This window comes from Molossus molossus, unplaced genomic scaffold (assembly GCF_014108415.1).
Source record: "Molossus molossus isolate mMolMol1 unplaced genomic scaffold, mMolMol1.p scaffold_m16_p_24, whole genome shotgun sequence".
In the NCBI taxonomy this organism is placed as follows: domain Eukaryota; kingdom Metazoa; phylum Chordata; class Mammalia; order Chiroptera; family Molossidae; genus Molossus; species Molossus molossus.
Window position 1 is genome coordinate 14036271 of NW_023425360.1, and position 18019 is coordinate 14054289.

At 50.1% G+C, this 18019-nt stretch overlaps 1 protein-coding gene across 4 annotated transcripts in view; it reads right to left on the reverse strand.

Annotated features, from left to right (window-relative positions):
* The window catches only part of HERC2 (HECT and RLD domain containing E3 ubiquitin protein ligase 2), a 125323-nt gene that overhangs the window by 36980 nt on the left and 70324 nt on the right, over nucleotides 1-18019 (reverse strand). For 3 of the 4 annotated variants that reach the window (XM_036278019.1, XM_036278021.1, XM_036278020.1), the window contains exons 44-59: nucleotides 17764-17907; nucleotides 17050-17192; nucleotides 16483-16747; nucleotides 16206-16342; nucleotides 15561-15659; nucleotides 13501-13669; nucleotides 13287-13412; nucleotides 10981-11089; nucleotides 10751-10890; nucleotides 8114-8304; nucleotides 7217-7322; nucleotides 7039-7130; nucleotides 4817-4992; nucleotides 2853-2964; nucleotides 1435-1516; nucleotides 1186-1329 (exon numbers count right to left, since the gene is read on the reverse strand). In XM_036278019.1, the coding sequence (XP_036133912.1) occupies nucleotides 1186-1329; nucleotides 1435-1516; nucleotides 2853-2964; nucleotides 4817-4992; nucleotides 7039-7130; nucleotides 7217-7322; nucleotides 8114-8304; nucleotides 10751-10890; nucleotides 10981-11089; nucleotides 13287-13412; nucleotides 13501-13669; nucleotides 15561-15659; nucleotides 16206-16342; nucleotides 16483-16747; nucleotides 17050-17192; nucleotides 17764-17907 (2235 nt within the window). Of the gene's footprint in view, nucleotides 1-1185; nucleotides 1330-1434; nucleotides 1517-2852; nucleotides 2965-4816; nucleotides 4993-7038; nucleotides 7131-7216; nucleotides 7323-8113; nucleotides 8305-10750; nucleotides 10891-10980; nucleotides 11090-13286; nucleotides 13413-13500; nucleotides 13670-15560; nucleotides 15660-16205; nucleotides 16343-16482; nucleotides 16748-17049; nucleotides 17193-17763; nucleotides 17938-18019 lie in introns of all 4 variants that reach the window. The other variant, XM_036278018.1, reaches the window with a different exon arrangement.

The following is an 18019-nucleotide window of genomic DNA, read 5'->3' on the forward strand; positions in this document are numbered from 1 at the left end:
GGTGGCTGTCAGAGGTGGTGCACAGTGTGCAGCGTGACCACTGCTCTGCCTGGCCTGCGGCATACACTCAACGAACGTGTGAACAGATGAACAGAATCAACACTTTATGTGGACAAATACATAGAATAAATAAGCTAAAATTAAACTACAAAGTTTAAATCCTAGAAAGACTTTTACTTGCAAAGCATCAGCAAAATAATGTTGTCTATTAATGGGGTTTATTATATTCAATCTGTCAAGATCAAATGCCAGATGGGGGAGTCAAAGGAACCACATTATGACCAGGCAAATCAGCAAGTACAGCGGCAATCAAGCGTTTGAGAAACGCCCCCAAACGGGGGCACTGAAGCAAAATGTCATTTGCAGTTAGGGCACCTCACTCTCCAGACACACCAGCTCAGGCTGTGTCCCCACAAGGACCTTCTCCCACTCCATCACCCCCTTAGGACTGTCACCCGAGTCCCTGCCAGCAACTGGGCTCTTGGTCCCCAACACTCACTGTCCCCTGCTCCTTACCACCAGGACCCATATTAAGAGGGCAACAAGTGCTCAGCTAAAAACTACACTTCCCAGACTCCCTTGCCCTAAAAACTACACTCCCCAGACTCCCCTGCACAGCCAGAAAGGAGCCAGAGATGGGCTAGGAGTGAGGCTTCTGGAAATCAGCACTAGGGGCCCACCATCAGTGAGGGTGGACAGAGGGCCCGCCCACCAGGGCATGGAGCTGCCACACTGGCCCCGATCCACCCCAGGCTTTCACAGAGGACAGTGAACTTGCACCTTGCACTGGCCTCTTTGGTGTGGACCCTGCTGCACAGTGTGAGATCTCACCCTTTCCATACGGGCACAGAACAAACTTTGTGCCTGACTCCGTGCCACTGCTCAGTGGCCTAGCACGGAGTTTCGAAAGGTTTGATAAATTAGAAGATCGTGATTTTTTTTAAGGATGTTTCTTATCAGTGGGGCTCACAGACACTTTGGGAACCTAAATGAAGTTACAGGCTCTGTCCAGGAAAAGAACACATCTTCAAGCACGGCGCAGGACCATTTCAAAGACGCTCTGTGCCGAGCCCAGGACTCCCAGACTGGAAGCTCCTCCTTGGAGGGGAATGTGAAGTCACCTCAGAAAAGAATGACGAAAGGGCCCCAGGTCATCCGCACACGAGGTCAACCCTGTCCAGGTACCTGAGTGCACAGCCACCTTCTTGACTACATAGCTGCTGAGCGCCGTGACTTGCCGAGGGATGGGCACCGTCCCGCTGGACATGCCCAGCCCCAGCCGGCCATTCGTGGCTTCTCCACAGGCGTACACCTTCCCCTCCACAGTCACTGCAAGGAATGGAGCAAGGACAGGACTCACTTCCAATGACACAACAACTAGGTTTCCAGTGCTCAGCACAACTTAAACATGTGTTAACATCAGAGTAATCATACCTGCAAATAAACTCTTAGAACCACCAGCCACCTGCACGACATTCAGAGAAGATAACGTCTCAGAGAACGAAGGAACCTTTATCTAGTGTTTTTAAAGTAAAAAAAAAAAAGTTTTACTTACACTTCTAAAATTATAAGTAACCTTCCTAGATGATACAAGGAGTCATTATTAATTTGCATGATGCCATTAAGCAAGGAGGTGACTGTCTCTTAGGGACGCACGCTAAAGCAGACTATGGAAGAGAGGATGCACCGAAATACACTTTGAAATAATCAAGGGGAGGGGTGTAGAAAATAAAGACAAAAAATGTGACCACCTGCCAGTAACTGCTGAAGTTGGCACAGGGACCCAGGGCTCAAGTCCCCTATCCTTTCTACCTGGGTGCGTTTAAACATCTCCATAATTAAAGGTGAAAAAGAATATACACAAAACGTAAAGATATAAACAAACATTTGATAAACTGCATGTTATTTCAGGTCATGTCCTGCTCATTCTCATCGATCCTGCTGTCTCTGAGAAATTATATGCTTACATTTCCCATTCAGGTGCCTGTGAGTTCATCTAAAATTCTTAAAGCCTTTAAGAAACCCTTTCTGACTGCCACGTGTCAGAACGTGTCCAGGAGCCTCTCCAGTGTGGAAGGAAGGGTCTACCTCACAGCCATGGCGCACACTGCTCCTGCATCCGACAGCTCCAGCACGGTGCGTGCTGCGGCCCCTCGGCTGCCCCACAGTCACAACCCCTCAGGGCGACCGCCCCCGCCCACCTCCAAGGGGAGTCCAGGGCTGTCTGAAGAAAGATCAAGATGCACTGTGCTCGAACGGACAGACTGACGTAAACATGGTCTAACTTTACCCTCAGCTTCTCACGAAGCAGGGAATAAGGGTGCCTGGCAGGGAAGCCGTTCCCAGGCACTGAGAACTGGAGGAACGGGCTCTGAGGCTTCTCAGTTCAGAGACACTGAGTCAGGTGTCCAGCATTCAGCTCTAGTTCAAATGCGTCCCTTGTTGTACCTACTCTTTAAATCACTTCTTGCTCATCTCTGCACATCTCTGGCATTTTAACACATTCTTTTGATTGTGGTAAGCAAGATGTTTATGTATTGAAGGCAAGATAAACATAATCATAGTTTATAATTATCATCTATGCATTTATCAAATCTTTTCAAAATCATATTTTCTAGTTTATAAAACAATAATAATGCAACTATATCTAAAGAGTATTATTTTCCAAAAACAGAGGCTTTTCAGAAACTAAATTTGATCATGTCTATGAGTACACGTCAGGAATTACTTTAACAATCATTACTTTAAAAAGAACCATTATAAGGCCTGATGTTGCTGGGCCCCTGGAACAAAGGCAGCACAGAACTGCTCCGGCCCGTGGTGACAAGGGGCAGGGACTTCGGAGAGGGTACCTTGGAGCCTTTCAAGCCGCCCAGCTGGTCCTTGTCGTTCAGCCCCCACACAAACACTTTGGTTCTTAGCGTGGCCGCCGATTCCAACCCTGCAGCCTTCTTTCTAATAAGACTGACAAAAAGAAAGAAAGAAAGAGAGGCCGTGCAACATAAAAAATATTTAAAAACTAAAAGGAGCTCACAGCTTTCTAATTACTATCAGAAACTTTTCTTCAAGCTTTAACACAATAAAACCTCAAGTACACACAGAAATGAGTGTTTCACAGGTTCAAAGTTTCCGCATTCCAGTCTGCTACCTTCTCATACGAGAATTTAACTTCTGCCTTCTATTTTTGATGGAGATCTCTCTGTGATACACCAGGCCACACGTAACAGCTGTTTCACAGACAGAGCAATCCCGGCCTATTACCTCGACTCACAGATCCTACAGGTGTAGCTGGAGAAAACGCTGGTTAGATGGCCCTCGGAGTCCCCGCTGGGACTGACGTTGTGGCCACGACCCTACACCTAGATACGTGTTTGGTCATTGGTCACTTTTCCCCCAAAGAAATAACCTAACAGTTTCTCCCTATGACCTCTGAGGCACTCTAACCCAGACACATCTTGAAGAAAAAGACACTTCTTCCTTTTCACCGTCTGCCCAGCATACCGGCCAGCTGGATTGAGGTCCCCACCTCCCTGCTGTCCTGGGAGGCCTGCACCCACCACCAGGCTCACCCATCTCCCCAGCGGCCCTCCGTGGGCTGCAAGTCTAATCAACAAAGCTTTTGCTCTCAAACTTGACCGGACCACAGGGTGCATGGACAGTGTCAGACTTCCCAGGCTGACAGCCTGATGCCGGGTGCTGAGGACAAGCTTCTTCTATGTTTGAGGTGCTTGCTTTTGTTTGCTTTGTTCTATTTTTGTAAGCTAGGATGGTAACCAAAGCCTCCAGAGACTAGGTTCTAGATGGGTAAGATTTTTTAAAAATATGTTTTTATTGATTTTTTTTTTTAGAGAGAGAAAAAGGGAGAGGGTGAGAGAGAGAGAGAGAGATAGAAACATCGATGTGAGAATCATTAATTGACTGTCTCCTACATGCCCCCAATGGGGATGGAGCCTGCAACACAGGCATGTGCCCTGATCAGGAATTGAACTGGTGACCTCTTGGTGCATGAAATGATGCTCAATCCACTGAACCACACTGGCTGGCCTAGATGGGCAAGATTTTTTAATACTCACTTTAAGGGACCAAAATTTTATAGTTTGGGAATAAAAATGCTTTCATGTGATATCAGGCACAGAAAGCAAATATATGTACATTGGAATTACTTGAAATACTTTAAAATACATTTTTAGCCAAAAATATGTGTAGGAGCTCTAGCCGGTGTGGCTCAGTTGGTTGGGCATCATCCCATGCACCGAAAAGTTTCCGGTTTGATTCTGGATCAGGGCCCAGGCCCAGGTTTTGAGCTTGATTCCCAGCAGGGGGCATGCAGGAGGCAGCCAATTGATGTTTTGCTCTCATATCAATGTTTCTCTCCCCCACGCCTTCCTCCCTCTCTGAAATTAATTGAAAAAAATTGTCAATGTGGTAAATTTTACATATATTTTATCACAAAATTTTAACTTAAAAGTAAAAAATAACATACTTAGCAAAGAAGGCTATAAAATATACACTGTACCATGCCATTTCTACAGAAAAACACAATTAGAGACAGGTATAAAGCCAACTGCAAGGCTATAATCCAAAGTGTTAACTGTGATATCTTAGAAAAATCAAACATTTTTATTTCCCTTTTTAGATGGTAAAACAGTATGTTTCTACATTAAACATTTCTCTAAAATTATATCAAATTATAATTTTTGAAAACACCACTAAACTTGTCTAACATCCCTGTGGGTGTCATCATGAAACAATTAAACATTTACTTTGGAAACTGAGAGTTCTGGAAGGAGCACCACCCAGACCCAGTGGCTCTCACCTCCCACTGCTGCCTTTCTCGTCGTCGTCCTCCTCATTGTCGGAGGCCAAAAACGGGACCGCGGCCAAGTCCTCCTCCTCCGCGCGGGTCCGTCCCAGCAGGATGAGCCCGTGGATCTTGCAGTCGATCCCTGAGCTCCTGCACTGCTTTATGGCGATCTCGATATACCTGTGATACTGACACAACAGGAGAGCTGCAGACGCGTGAGGGCAGACACAGGCAGCCCGAGTGCTGAGCCCGCGTGCGAGCCACGGGCAGCTCCTCTCCCTGCGCCCTGAAGGCATCCAGCCGGGAGGTGGGTCTGCGCCAGGCTTGCCTTCCAAAGGGTCCACTCACCGGGGCAGGGGACTCACTGTGATTTTCTTACAGAAATGAAAGAAATACTGTGAGAGCCTTACTGAATGAATGACTGCAAATGTTTCTGTCCTGAAGCTTTCTTGAACCAAAACGTATTAAGAATGAGATTAAATATCAGGTAGTTCACAGAGCCTTATAATTTTTAAAACATAATGAAAATATCTGAATATCTACAAACTGGAGAGAATAGTACAAAGAGCCATATGACTCCACCACTTAGTTGAACAATTATCAATATATGACCAATTTGTTTCAGGTTTGGACTCTCATCAGAAAGCTTCAGGCAGCCCTGGCCAGTGTGGCTCAGTGGGTTGGGCACTGACCCATGCACCAAAAGGTTGCCAGTTCAATTCCTGGTCAGGGGACATGCCTGGGTTGTTGGCTCAATCCCCAGTAGGGGGCGTGCAGGAGGCAGCCAATGATGCTGTGCTCTCACACAGATGTTTCTCTCTGTCTCTCTCTCCCACTCTCCCTTCCTCTCTAAAAAATCAATAAAAATACTTAGAAAATTTTTTCAAGCATTTAGAAAATACGTCCACACTCTCATTAGCACAGCTAAAATAGTGTTTCCGTGTATCATCTAAGAATGCTTCCAGTGGTCAAACATCAGTATCTTCCTACTCCTGACTTGTTCAAATTGGGACCCAAACCAGATGCAACCTGTCTGTGCTGCCTCCGCTCTTGCCCGTGGACGGCAGTTCTGCCCTGCAGAGTGTGTGCATCAGTGCTGCCCCTGCCTCTGGGCGTCCTGGAGCAGAGAGATGCAGCAGGATGCACACAGTCGACGGCTCTGCCCTGCAGAGTGTGTGCACCAGTGCTGCCCCTGCCCCTGGGCGTCCCGGAGCAGAGAGATGCAGCAGGGCGCACACAGTCGACGGCTCTGCCCTGCAGAGTGTGTGCACCAGTGCTGCCCCTGCCCCTGGGCGTCCCGGAGCAGAGAGATGCAGCAGGGCGCACACAGTCGACGGCTCTGCCCTGCAGAGTGTGTGCACCAGTGCTGCCCCTGCCCCTGGGCGTCCCGGAGCAGAGAGATGCAGCAGGACGCACACAGTCGACGGCTCTGCCCTGCAGAGTGTGTGCATCAGTGCTGCCCCTGCCCCTGGGCGTCCCGGAGCAGAGAGATGCAGCAGGACGCACACAGTCAACGGCTCTGCCCTGTAGAGTGTGTGCACCAGTGCTGCCCCTGCCCCTGGGCGTCCTGGAGCAGAGAGATGCAGCAGGATGCACACAGTCGACGGCTCTGCCCTGCAGAGTGTGTGCATCAGTGCTGCCCCTGCCCCTGGGCGTCCCGGAGCAGAGAGATGCAGCAGGACGCACACAGTCAACGGCTCTGCCCTGTAGAGTGTGTGCACCAGTGCTGCCCCTGCCCCTGGGCGTCCTGGAGCAGAGAGATGCAGCAGGACGCACACAGTCAACGGCTCTGCCCTGCAGAGTGTGTGCACCAGTGCTGCCCCTGCCCCTGGGCGTCCTGGAGCAGAGAGATGCAGCAGGACGCACATAGTCGATAGCCTAGCACGTCACGCCAAGTCAGCACTTGATGCCCATTGGTGTGAAAGCAAACCCACTCGATGTGACATGTGTGCTCACAGGCAGTGACTGGACACTGTGCTGGATGCACATGGCACAGAGCTGCCGTCCCTGAGGCCATGACTCGCCGCGAGCATGGAGGCTACTTCCTACTAAAGTGAGGATATCTGTTGTTTCCCTTTCAAGCTGACCTGATAAGCAGTTGTGTACATGCCAAATTTTAAAAGAAACAGAATTAAGGGGGGAGAATGGGCTCAATATTTGCACAGAAATGGTCCAAGGGTCACCTCCCTGTCATCAGCAAGCCATCGAGATGGAGCTCTGTCACAGCTACTTACCTCTGTGCAGTCACTCAGAAGGGACACTGTGGTGTCAGTGGGGTTGATGTTAATTGTCTTTAGTTCAATTAGGTTGTTTAGGGAATTTCCACCTAGAAAAACAAAGGGAGACAAAGGAGTCAAACAAGGATGTTTGTTTTCAGACAAAGGTGCTTCCCGAATGAACGAGTTCAGCTACCTGACACCACAACCAGAGAAGGCATATAGCTGCTGTCCGCGGGGTCGACAGTCATTTTCAGTCTGTGAACAAGAACATCGGGGAAAATCTCCAAACGAATCCAATGCTTAAAAAAAAAAAGCATTCTCAGTTAGTAAGATTCAGCCATGTTTCAGCTGCTACAACAGTATCACTGAAGCCTGAATTCACACGATGCGTCGAGCACAGCACCACAGTGCTCACCACGAGAGCCCGAGCCTGCCTGAGCGGACGCCACAGTGCTCACCACACACTGGTCAGGAGAAACGCTGTGTTCAGGCTCCGGTCCAGGGTGGTCCCTTTACACCCATCAGACAGTGGGACACAGAACACAAGAAAGTTCAGAAGGAGAGAAAGTCCCTCCATCCAAGTCTGACCTGCGTGTCCACATGACTGGCCCACATACAAGTGCAAAGACGCTAACACGTGGTCAGGACGTGAGAGCGACTTTTGACAGGAGCAGCGTCTGAACCGGACGTTGCACAAGGGGCATGAAACATAACCTCCTGTTATACCCGCTATTGATGGGTCAGGTAGGTAAAACTTGTTACCTGTGTTGTTTAAAATCTCTGACAATAGAAGTGGGTGGTATACTTAAAATAATTATAAACTGAAATACGAAATGAGCCATGTCAGGTAGCAGCACCACAGTATAATCCAGTAAGGTTTGCAGAACTCATCCTGAAGCTCTGAAGGCCCAAGCGTCCAGGAAGCACCCGCGGAGGGCCCGGGGCACAGTACCTTCCTTCCCCTGTGACCTGAAAGGCCCAAGCGTCCAAGAGGTGCCCGCGGAGGGCCCAGGGCACAGTACCTTCCTTCCCCTGTGACCTGAAAGACCCAAGCGTCCAAGAGGTGCCCGCGGAGGGCCCGGGCACGTACCTTCCCCTGCGCCCCGGATGACTGCCAGCAGGGCTCGCTGCCGTCGACCAGACGGGAAGCCTGGCTCACGGAGGACGAGACGTGCAGGTTCCTCACCATCCGGGCCCAGCTGTCCAGCAGTGCTCCTGGCTGGCTGCTGCGGCATCGCTTCAGCTGTTTTCCAGAACGGCCACAGAATATGGCCGACTGTCCTGTTGGGTGGTGACCAGACAGTGTGAGCACTTGTGGGCACGACCTTCATATCAAGAAATAACTACATGAAAACAGCTAAGTTTTCAAATTAAAAGGACCCAATAAAAACCTAAAACGGCTTCCAGAAAACCTAGGCAAGACATCTACCACCATTTCTGAGCTGATGTCCACATGGTGCTGATTTACTCCACCTGGCTCTCCCAGGTGACGTCCGGTGGTTACTTCCAGATGGAGGCCACGTTAAGCTAGGGAGAAGTTTAGTAACAGTGCTTACAGAAACCATTCTTTTGTTTCGGATTCAATCATCTTTATTAATCTATCAATGTTACATTTTATACACAATATCTAGTTGTCTTTTCAAAGAGATCTACTTTTAGTACATCATGTTAATAGTAAAAAGCCAGATAAGATGGCTAAACTTTAATTACCTCTGCACAAGGCAAGCTAGAAAGTCAATCACTTTACACACACTTAAGAGTAGTGTTTCAAAACTACTAGGAAGCTGCTACACTTTTAAGCAGGAGAGGAAAAAACTTTCATTTTGGTCTTTTCTGTGTTCTAGCAAATTATACTTTCAATTAACAGCAACAATGACATCATAAAAAATGCTCTGCTTTTTCAATTTCTGAACTTGAATACAAATTAAAATAAAACAGTAGCACGGGAGTCTCTGGGGAGCAAGCAGCTAGCAGCTGCAGTCATCAGTGTAGCTGAGCCTCTTTATCGGCACCAGGTCCAGGTGGGATGCAGCCCCGGCCAAAGGAGCACGGTTATGTGCAAAAGGGTTGGGCCCACTTGGAGGAGGGTCATGGTACTTGCAGACTGAGTAAAACCTGGTCTTGGTCGATAGGCCCTGGGTTGGCGTGGAGCCATTCCAGGCAAGAAATCATTCTTATTGAAAATGCTTTTATGAAGGCTAAGCAAACAGATACATAGAGTTTCTTCTTCTAGCGAAGGCAAGTCTTAAAATTCCTCCCACTGAGGATGACTATAAGAGGCAGACAAAACACGGAAAGATGAAGCATCTTGAAAGGTACCAGTTAAAAAGAGAGTACAGAATGACGGGTCCAGAACATGGGAATCTGAGGAAGGCTGGGCTGGACAGAGGTATCCAGAGAAGCTACCCTGTGGATCTAAACAGGCTGTTTTTCCTGAGGGTACCTGTCAGTTTCTAAGAAGAGGCCCCAAGAGGAAGCACACTACTTCTGACAGTTGGGGTCCACAGTCAGAGAAGGGGTGACGCAGAAAAACCCACACTTTGGGCTGGGATTCCCAACAAGAACCCCAAGAAGGGTGAACTAATGCAGGGTTGTTTTGGTTGTTGCTAATCCTCACTTGAAGATACTTTCCTTTCCATTGACTTTTAGATAGAGTGGGAGGGAAGGAGAAAGGAGAGAGGGAGGCAGAGGGGGATGGTGGGGAGAAAGAGATGTGAGACAGACACATTGATTGATTGCCTCTGCACAGCCCGGACCAGGGCTGAGGATCCAACCTGCAACCCAGGTAGGTGCCCTTGACCGTAATCGAACCTGTGAACCTTCAGTCCTTGGGCCAATATTCTAACTGCTGAGCCAACCAGCCAAGGCTGTTTGATTGCTTGTATAAATATCACAGAGAAAGGAAGTTCTGACACATGCTGCAATGTGGATGAACCCTGGAGACATAAAATGAAGTAAGCCAGTCACAAAAGGACAAATTCTGGTTGTTCCACTTATGAGATGAACCTAGAGTCTCAAATTTACAGAGGCAGAGAGCAAACTAGAAATTGCCAGGGGCTGGGGGAGGGGAGAAGGAGCATTTCTGCTTAACGAGCAGAATTTATGTCTGAAATAATAAAAAGGTTTTGGAAACAGTTGTGACGGTTGTGTTAACTCCCTGAATTGTACACTTAAAAATGATTCAGCCCTGGCTGGTTTGGCTCAGCAGTTAGAGCACTGGCCCGCAGACCAGAGAGGCCCGGGTTCGGTTTCCACTAAGGACATGTGCCTCGGTTGCGGTTCGTCTCTGGCCCCGGTTGGGGTTGTGTGGGTGGCGGCCAGTCGATGTGTCTCTCTCATGTCGATGTTTCTCTCTCTCTCCCTCCCACTCTATCTTAAGATCAATGCAAAAAAAAAAAGAAGAAAGAAAGAAAATATATAGTAAAAGACAAATAGAAAGATTCACTCTCCATCTATTCAATTCCACACCCACGCAAGGAAACACGCTATTAGTTGCTTTCGATCTTTTAAAGTCCTCTATGGAAATACAAACACAACCTCTGCTATTCTCATTGCTGTGGCCCCTCACTGCTGGAAAGAAAAGCAAGTCATCAGCAGGCAGGACCCTCTCCTGCTTCACTGTGGGCACTGCAGTGCTCACTGCACACACCTGGGCTTTAAAGAGCAAAATTACAACAGCTGTGTCCACAATAGTGCTCCCAGTAAGAACATAACCATTCTACCACACCTGGTTCATTTATTCTGCCAAATGTATGCCTGGTGTTGTGTTTTCTGGTCTTGAAACACGTTTCACAAAAGTCAAAATCATCACAGTTTCTGCACTTGAATCTGGGCCCATTGATAGGAAACATCTGGCAGCCATCGCACCTATTTTTAAAACAGATGAAGTCACTTACTACAGTTCCTTCCACAGAAAACCATCCCTCCCAAACCTAGCAACACAGGAGGACAACTCACGTGACCCCGGGATGCACGCTGGGCACCAGCTCCATCTCTGACAGAAGCCCGGTCCAGTGCGACTGCTGAGGGAAGTCGACGATGACGTCTTTCCCGTTGGCACTGAAAGCTAGGACAGGACAGGCTTGCTGGGCACCTGCGCCACCGAGAAGACCTGGCAGAGCCCGAGCTGCACCTCGTGTGTGCTCCTCTACTGCGGTGACTTAGGTTCCACAACAACTCTCTTTTTTTTTTGTTTTTTTTTTTTTTTATCCTCACCTGAGGATATTTTTCCATTTTTTGTACAGATAGAGTGGGAGGGAGAGAGAGGAAGAGAGAGAGAGAGAGAAACATCGACGTGAAGGGACACATCGAGTGGCTGCCACCCGCACGACCAACCAGGGCCGGGGACAAACTGCAACCGAAGTACGTGCCCTTAGCGGGAACCGAACCCGGGTCTCTCCGGACCGCAGGCCGACGCTCTAACCGCTGAGCCAAACTGGCCAGGGCCACAACAACTCTCTTAGGCACACAGACAGACTGAGGGATGAACCAGCCCACAATGTCAGGAATTAGCATCAAAATAAGGAGGCCGGGGTTGGGGTGGGACCATCTGGCCAGAAGTGCAACTACTGAAGACATCACGGGTACGTGGAGGCTGATTATACTTGATTCTCTACTTTTGGACATTAGAAGTCTTCCACATTAGGTTTGTTTTTAATTACACCATGTCACATACTCCACTTAGTACCTCCAGGAATAAAAATCACATTAACAATGTCAATAATGTCAAAACAGCCCGGCCGGTGTGGCTCAGTGGTTGAGCATCGACCCATGCACCAAGAGGTTGCGGGTTCGATTCCCAGTCAGGGCACATGCCCGGGTTGTGGGAGGCATGCAGGAGGTGGCCAATCGATGTTCTCTTTCATTGATGTTTCTATCTCTCTCTTCCTCCCTCTCTAAAATCAATAAAGGAAGAAAATAATAATGTCAAAACATCTTTCCCTTTGGCGAGAGCACTCTGCTACTCAAAGCACTCACCTCTAAACCAAGTTCTTATTTTTTAATTTTATCTTTGGTTTGATTTGTAGAGCTTTTAACACATCTCTTAAAAAAATGTTAAGCTGCAGTGAAATGTTAAATAAGCCGTTTGTCTACTTAGGCTGAGAAGCGCCCTGCCCCCGGAAAGCCCCTGTGGCCATGCCTCAGCTTGGCTGCTGGACAGCAGTTCCCTACAAGGCGCACACAAGCCACAGCAACATCTCTTCATGCACGGCCGAGTTTAAAGATACCATTAAAGCACATGCGTATTCAATTATTTCTCGTGAAGCTGTTAAAATGGACACACTGCACCTTTTAAAGTATGCCACTTGATCTAAAACCTCAACATCACATTAAATATAAACGGAGAATTTTGTGTTTCCAGTTCCTAACTCCCATTATTTGCATGTTTCCCTTATTAAACTTAGTCCTGAATTTTTATAAAGCATTAAGAAAGAGAGAAGATAGTCCTAGCCCAAGGGATCTGGCCAGATGCTTGCATTTGGGCCACTAGGCAGAATGCTGGACAAATCCGGTGTACAGAACGGCACCAGGCAGGGACGCCCTGTGACTGATGATGGAGATAAACACAAAGCCACCAGGCCTGGTCAAGCTCACGTCCATCCAAACCCGACACCCCGCCCTCCTGCACGAACAACTGCCTCCTTGCAACCCCATCTCCTTCCTGCCTCCTAGAAAACACTGAAGGTAGCCCTGGCCAGTTTGGCTCAGTGGTTAGAGCATCGGCCTGCGGTCTGGAGAGACCCGGGTTCGGTTCCCGCTAAGGGCATGTACCTTGGTTGCAGTTTGTCCCTGGCCCTGGTTGGGTTGTGTGGGTGGCGACCACTCGATGTGTCCCTTTCACATCAATGTTTCTCTCTCTCTCTCTCCCTCCCACTCTCTCTGAACAAAATATCAAAAAATGTCCTCGGGTGAGGATTATAAAAAAAAAAAAAAAGAAAACACTGAAGGTACCCATTCTTAGCATTACCCGCTTCCTTGAACTTTCCCCAGTATTCAACATGAACCCCATCAGCCCCCTGTGACACTGCTCACGGAGACACACAGGTCTCCAGGGCATACATCCTCCCGAGAGGCAATGGGTCAGTAAACTTCACATTTCAACTACAGGTGTGCCCCGTCTTGAGGACACTAACAAGCAAAAGAACACAATTTATTTATCACAAGGCTTCCTTCACACTTGTTTTACTAGTCCTTGAGTGAGAAGAAAAATCAGTTGACATTAGTTGAGCAAAGCGGACATTTTGTTGCCTAGACAGTGTTACCTTTCACAACCCCCACACTCTGGTGCGTCACGGATCCCCACTTGTACTTCGGGGTGGTGACGGAGGCTCGGACACGCACCTTGTCGCCAACCTTGATGTGGGAAGGGAAGCTTGGAGGCGGGTAGCCTGCAGATGCAATGCCGAGGAGTGAGTCAGCACTCGCTCCAGGAGCTGCTCTGTGAGGAGGGCAGGCCGGGCGGGGACAGGTGCTCACCTATGAGCTCCACGTGGATGTACCTGACCCAGTACGTGCCTCCTTTGTGCTGCCAGTCGCACTGCACGTTGAGGTCATGCAGCCCGTCTCGGTCCAGCTTGATCACCTTGCCCACGTCTCCTTCACACACCTCCTCATATGCCCGGCAGCATCGCACCATCATTCCCACCTCAAATGAAAACCAGACTGAAAACCCAGCCCGTGTAAAATCAGACAAAACAAACAATTACAAGTAGCATTATTGCTCCTAAGGCAGGATTTCCTCTAGCATGGACTGCGCTCTCAGAATCCTGTGACAGAAACGGAAGCAGGGCTCCTCAGAAAGCCAGCCGACTCGCTGTGGCAGGAAACACTCCCATGACCCTGGGTCAATGCGCCACAGAGCAAGGGAGTGACCAGAGATGACCACGTTCACTCAGAACAACCTAATGAAGAGGAATGAGGACTAGAACACATGCAACCAGAACGCCAGGCACACACTGCCATGACGACAGGCAGGACTAAGGCTCTCGGTCACTCTGTGAGTGCCCGGGAACCAGCTCTCCACTCAGAAAACTGATCAAGCAGGAAACAAAACACAAAACACGCACTCACTCTGCTCCCGTATGAACTGCATTATGAAGAGCAGCCAGAGCTGACGTGCAAGTTTTCATATCAAAGAACAGAAACTCCAGCTAACACATTGGGAAGGGATGCCCATGTTAGAAAGCCACCGTCAGGCACCTGTCAGGACGGGTTTGGGCAAAGGCACTAATGGCCATTAGCGCACCAAGATGAACGAGGAGCAGAGGTTGTGCACAGATGGAGCAAGCTGACAGCACCGAGCCCAGCGCCCCTGCGGCGGGCCGACTGATGCCTTCTGGCCCAAGACAGAGCTGAGCCCAGACCCTGGGGCTGCCCCTTGGACTGCAGGACATGCAGCAGAGGGAGAGGTGGCCAGTGGACTGTGCGACACGCAGCAGAGGGAGAGGTGGCCAGTGGACTGCGGGACACGCAGAGGAGGGAGAGGTGGCCAGTGGACTGCGGGACACGCAGAGGAGGGAGAGGTGGCCAGTGGACTGCGGGACACGCAGAGGAGGGAGAGGTGGCCAGTGGACTGCGGGACACGCAGAGGAGGGAGAGGTGGCCAGTGGACTGCGGGACACGCAGAGGAGGGAGAGGTGGCCAGTGGACTGCGGGACACGCAGAGGAGGGAGAGGTGGCCAGTGGACTGCGGGACACGCAGAGGAGGGAGAGGTGGCCAGTGGACTGCGGGACACGCAGAGGAGGGAGAGGTGGCCAGTGGACTGCGGGACACGCAGAGGAGGGAGAGGTGGCCAGTGGACTGCGGGACACGCAGAGGAGGGAGAGGTGGCCAGTGGACTGCAGGACACGCAGAGGAGGGAGAGGTGGCCAGTGCAGCTTTGGCCACAGAAATTGCATGAAGAGGAAAAAATGCAGGGAAATGTTCTAGGTTATAAGACACTTCTGAGACACACCACCCAAATGTAAGGTGTGTGAGCTTGATTGCATCCAAATTTCTAAAAATCATTGTAAAAAAAAGTATTTTTGAAAACACTGGGAGAATCTGAGCAAGCCCTGGATACGAGACAACAGAACTGTTTGTCTTGCTAAGTGATGTTAGGTACCAGTGACGCCGCGTTACACGTGCTGACGTATTTACAGGTGCAGTGACAGGACTCGGGGATCTTCTCTGGAGGACACTAGTAGCACAGCAGAAGCAACACAAGAAAGGCTTTGTGAAGAAAAGATGACGTGAGAGGGTAACTAGACTTGTAAGTTGGACGGCAGCGAGTACGACTACGGAAAGCAAACACACGCGGATTTTAAACAGCATCTGCAGTGGGGATAGGAACAGCGCAGGTCTCTGCCATGTGGCTGTGGACCAGTCCCTCTTCTGTGGCTCTGTCCCCACCCCGATCTTCTGCTCCTCTACCCCTGCCCCAGGCACAGGGCCTCCCTGCCGGCTGCTGTGCCTCACTTGCCGGGCTGCTGACATTCCCAGATGTCGGCACAGGGGCTGGATGAGGCCTGAGCGAGGCTCTAGCCTGGACACTCACCTGGATGCTCTCTCTCACGTACACGGCATAGTCGTCACTGCTCGGGAAGTCCGCCCGCGTCTTGTAAGTCTGACTTTCTGTTACAACGGCACCGGTAGACTATAAAAGATGAAATACTTTTAAAAATAGTGAACCAGATAAAACTACTTAAAAAGAAGTATGAAATCTGTAATATAAAGAAAGTGTGAAATATTTACCAAATTTTCCCTATAAAATATTTTTTTTGAAGCAAGGGAAGTTTATTGACTGAGAAGGCCTTGCTCAAAAAGATAGGAGAACTAATTCCAAATCCATCTGAAGAGCTAAAATTCTTCCTTTAAAAAAGTTTAACAGCAAAAGCACAGTAAGCAAAATGAATCTCAGAAACTAAAAGTACAGAATTTTCTGAGGCATTTCACAATCAATCCATGAAACAAGGCCTCACACACATGACTTTTTACTACAGTTCCTTCTAATGCTACCTGACATCATTAGATGTTGGAACAAGAGTCTGTTTTAGAGCTAAAAGTAAGAACTAAGAAAACCCCGCCAGCACTCAGCATCCCTGTGTGCCCAGCAGAACCCGAGAGAGCCCTCGAGTGGCCAGGAGGAACCCAGCGCATGGGACAGGTGGGCACAGGCGGGGGGCAGCACACGAACACTGACCATAGCACAGGCCATGTCATCTACATCCTCCATCAGCTCCTCATCTGAACAGTCCTCAGATCCGGTGTCTGCGTCGGAGAGATCCGTGACCTGCACGTCCGCGTGGTCCAGCAGCCACCCGACCAGGGCCTCCACACCTATGAGCAAGCACGACAGCATGCCCAGAGTGGGCCCCACATGCATGCCGGCCCTCAGGCCTCTGACGTTATCATCGCCAAGGTCGACCCGCAAACAAGCAGGTGGGCACAGGGAAATGCCCACCAAGAAATTGCAGTACCTGGCAAGCCAGCATGACCAGAGGCACCAGTGAGCGATTTCAGCGCGAACTCTATGTTCCTTCTAGGGAATCCCATTTCCATAAGCTGAACCACAATGGGTGGAGCAGGGACAGGTGACTGCTTGCGTTTCCTGGTTCTGATGGGGCGAAGATGCTGCGCAGGCACCGGCGTGGTGGCCTCGCTGGAGCTGCCGTCTTCGAACACTGGGCTGGATGGGTGAGCGCACTCCACAGCCAGACACTGGCACACAGCAAGAGCAGCAGCCTGCACAAAGACAGCGAGCTGGAGGCTTGGTCGAGCCAGGCAACCGAAGCCGGTCTAAGAAGTGGTGATTTCGGCCTTCTGCCGTGAAGTGCAGCGAGGAAGTGTAGAAAGCCAGAACTGCTGGTGCATTTCTGAACGAACAAGTGCATGTGGTAAGACATGACTTTACTAGTTTAACGCAGGAGAGGGAGACTACATTCTGGTGACCCCCGCTATGGCCCACACACAGCCTAGGTAATGAGCCTGAGCTGCTCAGAAAACACTGTGCATGGGACAGAAACAGCCAAGGACACTGACGGTACCTCGAGCTCCTGCCTGTCGAATATGGCCTTCACTGGGGAAGGCTGGGTGGCTGAGGCCAGCAGCTGCTGCAGGAGGATCACTGGGGGCTGTGGCCCTTCAGGAGACATGTCCCCCAGGTCAGGCGATGCAGCTGCGCCATCATCTGGATAAAAGCAAAACATGCGTGACATTCAAGGTAACAGACTGAATACAGTAGCTGGAGAGGCTTCCATCCCATCACACACTAGACAGCCAGACCCTCAGGGAACAGAGAGCCAAAGACCTGGCTTACCCTCTGAAGAATTTCCACTCCCTGGTTTTTGGGCTCGGTCCTTCATTAGGTCCATCTGTCTCTTTACAGCCAACAAAAGCCGCCACCCAGACCCCTGCCCGTTCTGCCTGCCTCTTTCTCGGCACACACTTCAGTGCTCAGACACCCATCTAGGGACACGCCCCTGTGCACTTCCAGCCCTGGCTCCTCCTGCCACCCCTCGTTCAGACCATGGTCAGGGGACGCCCTTCTGTCTCTTTCTCTCAGGACTTCGGCAAGGTGGCTAATGCTTCCTGTCTGCCCCAGGCCCTGACACCCACTGCCTCCCACCCACTAGGTGACAACTTCAACTAATTCTCTGATTTCCAAGGACTGGAAAATCTTTCTCTTCGAGGACCAGAAAGCGATACACCAGGGTGACCAGCCACATGGCCTGTGGAACACCTGCTGTTCTCACAGCTACCTGGCGGCGCGGCGGCAGCCTCCTGCACGGCGGGCTGGGCCAGGATCTGCCTGAGCTGGTCCTGGTGGGAGAGCAGAGCGCGGCCTGCCTTCAGGATGTACAGCTTCAGCTGCTGGCACCGCAGCAGGTCCAGATCTACTTGTCCTGTGGGAGCAAAGGACGCAGGGCCAAGCCCTGCTCGGGCTCGGCTCCCTGCTACAGTGATGTGACATGAATAATGCCTGCCCTGCCCTGGCCGGTTTGGCTCAGCAGTTAC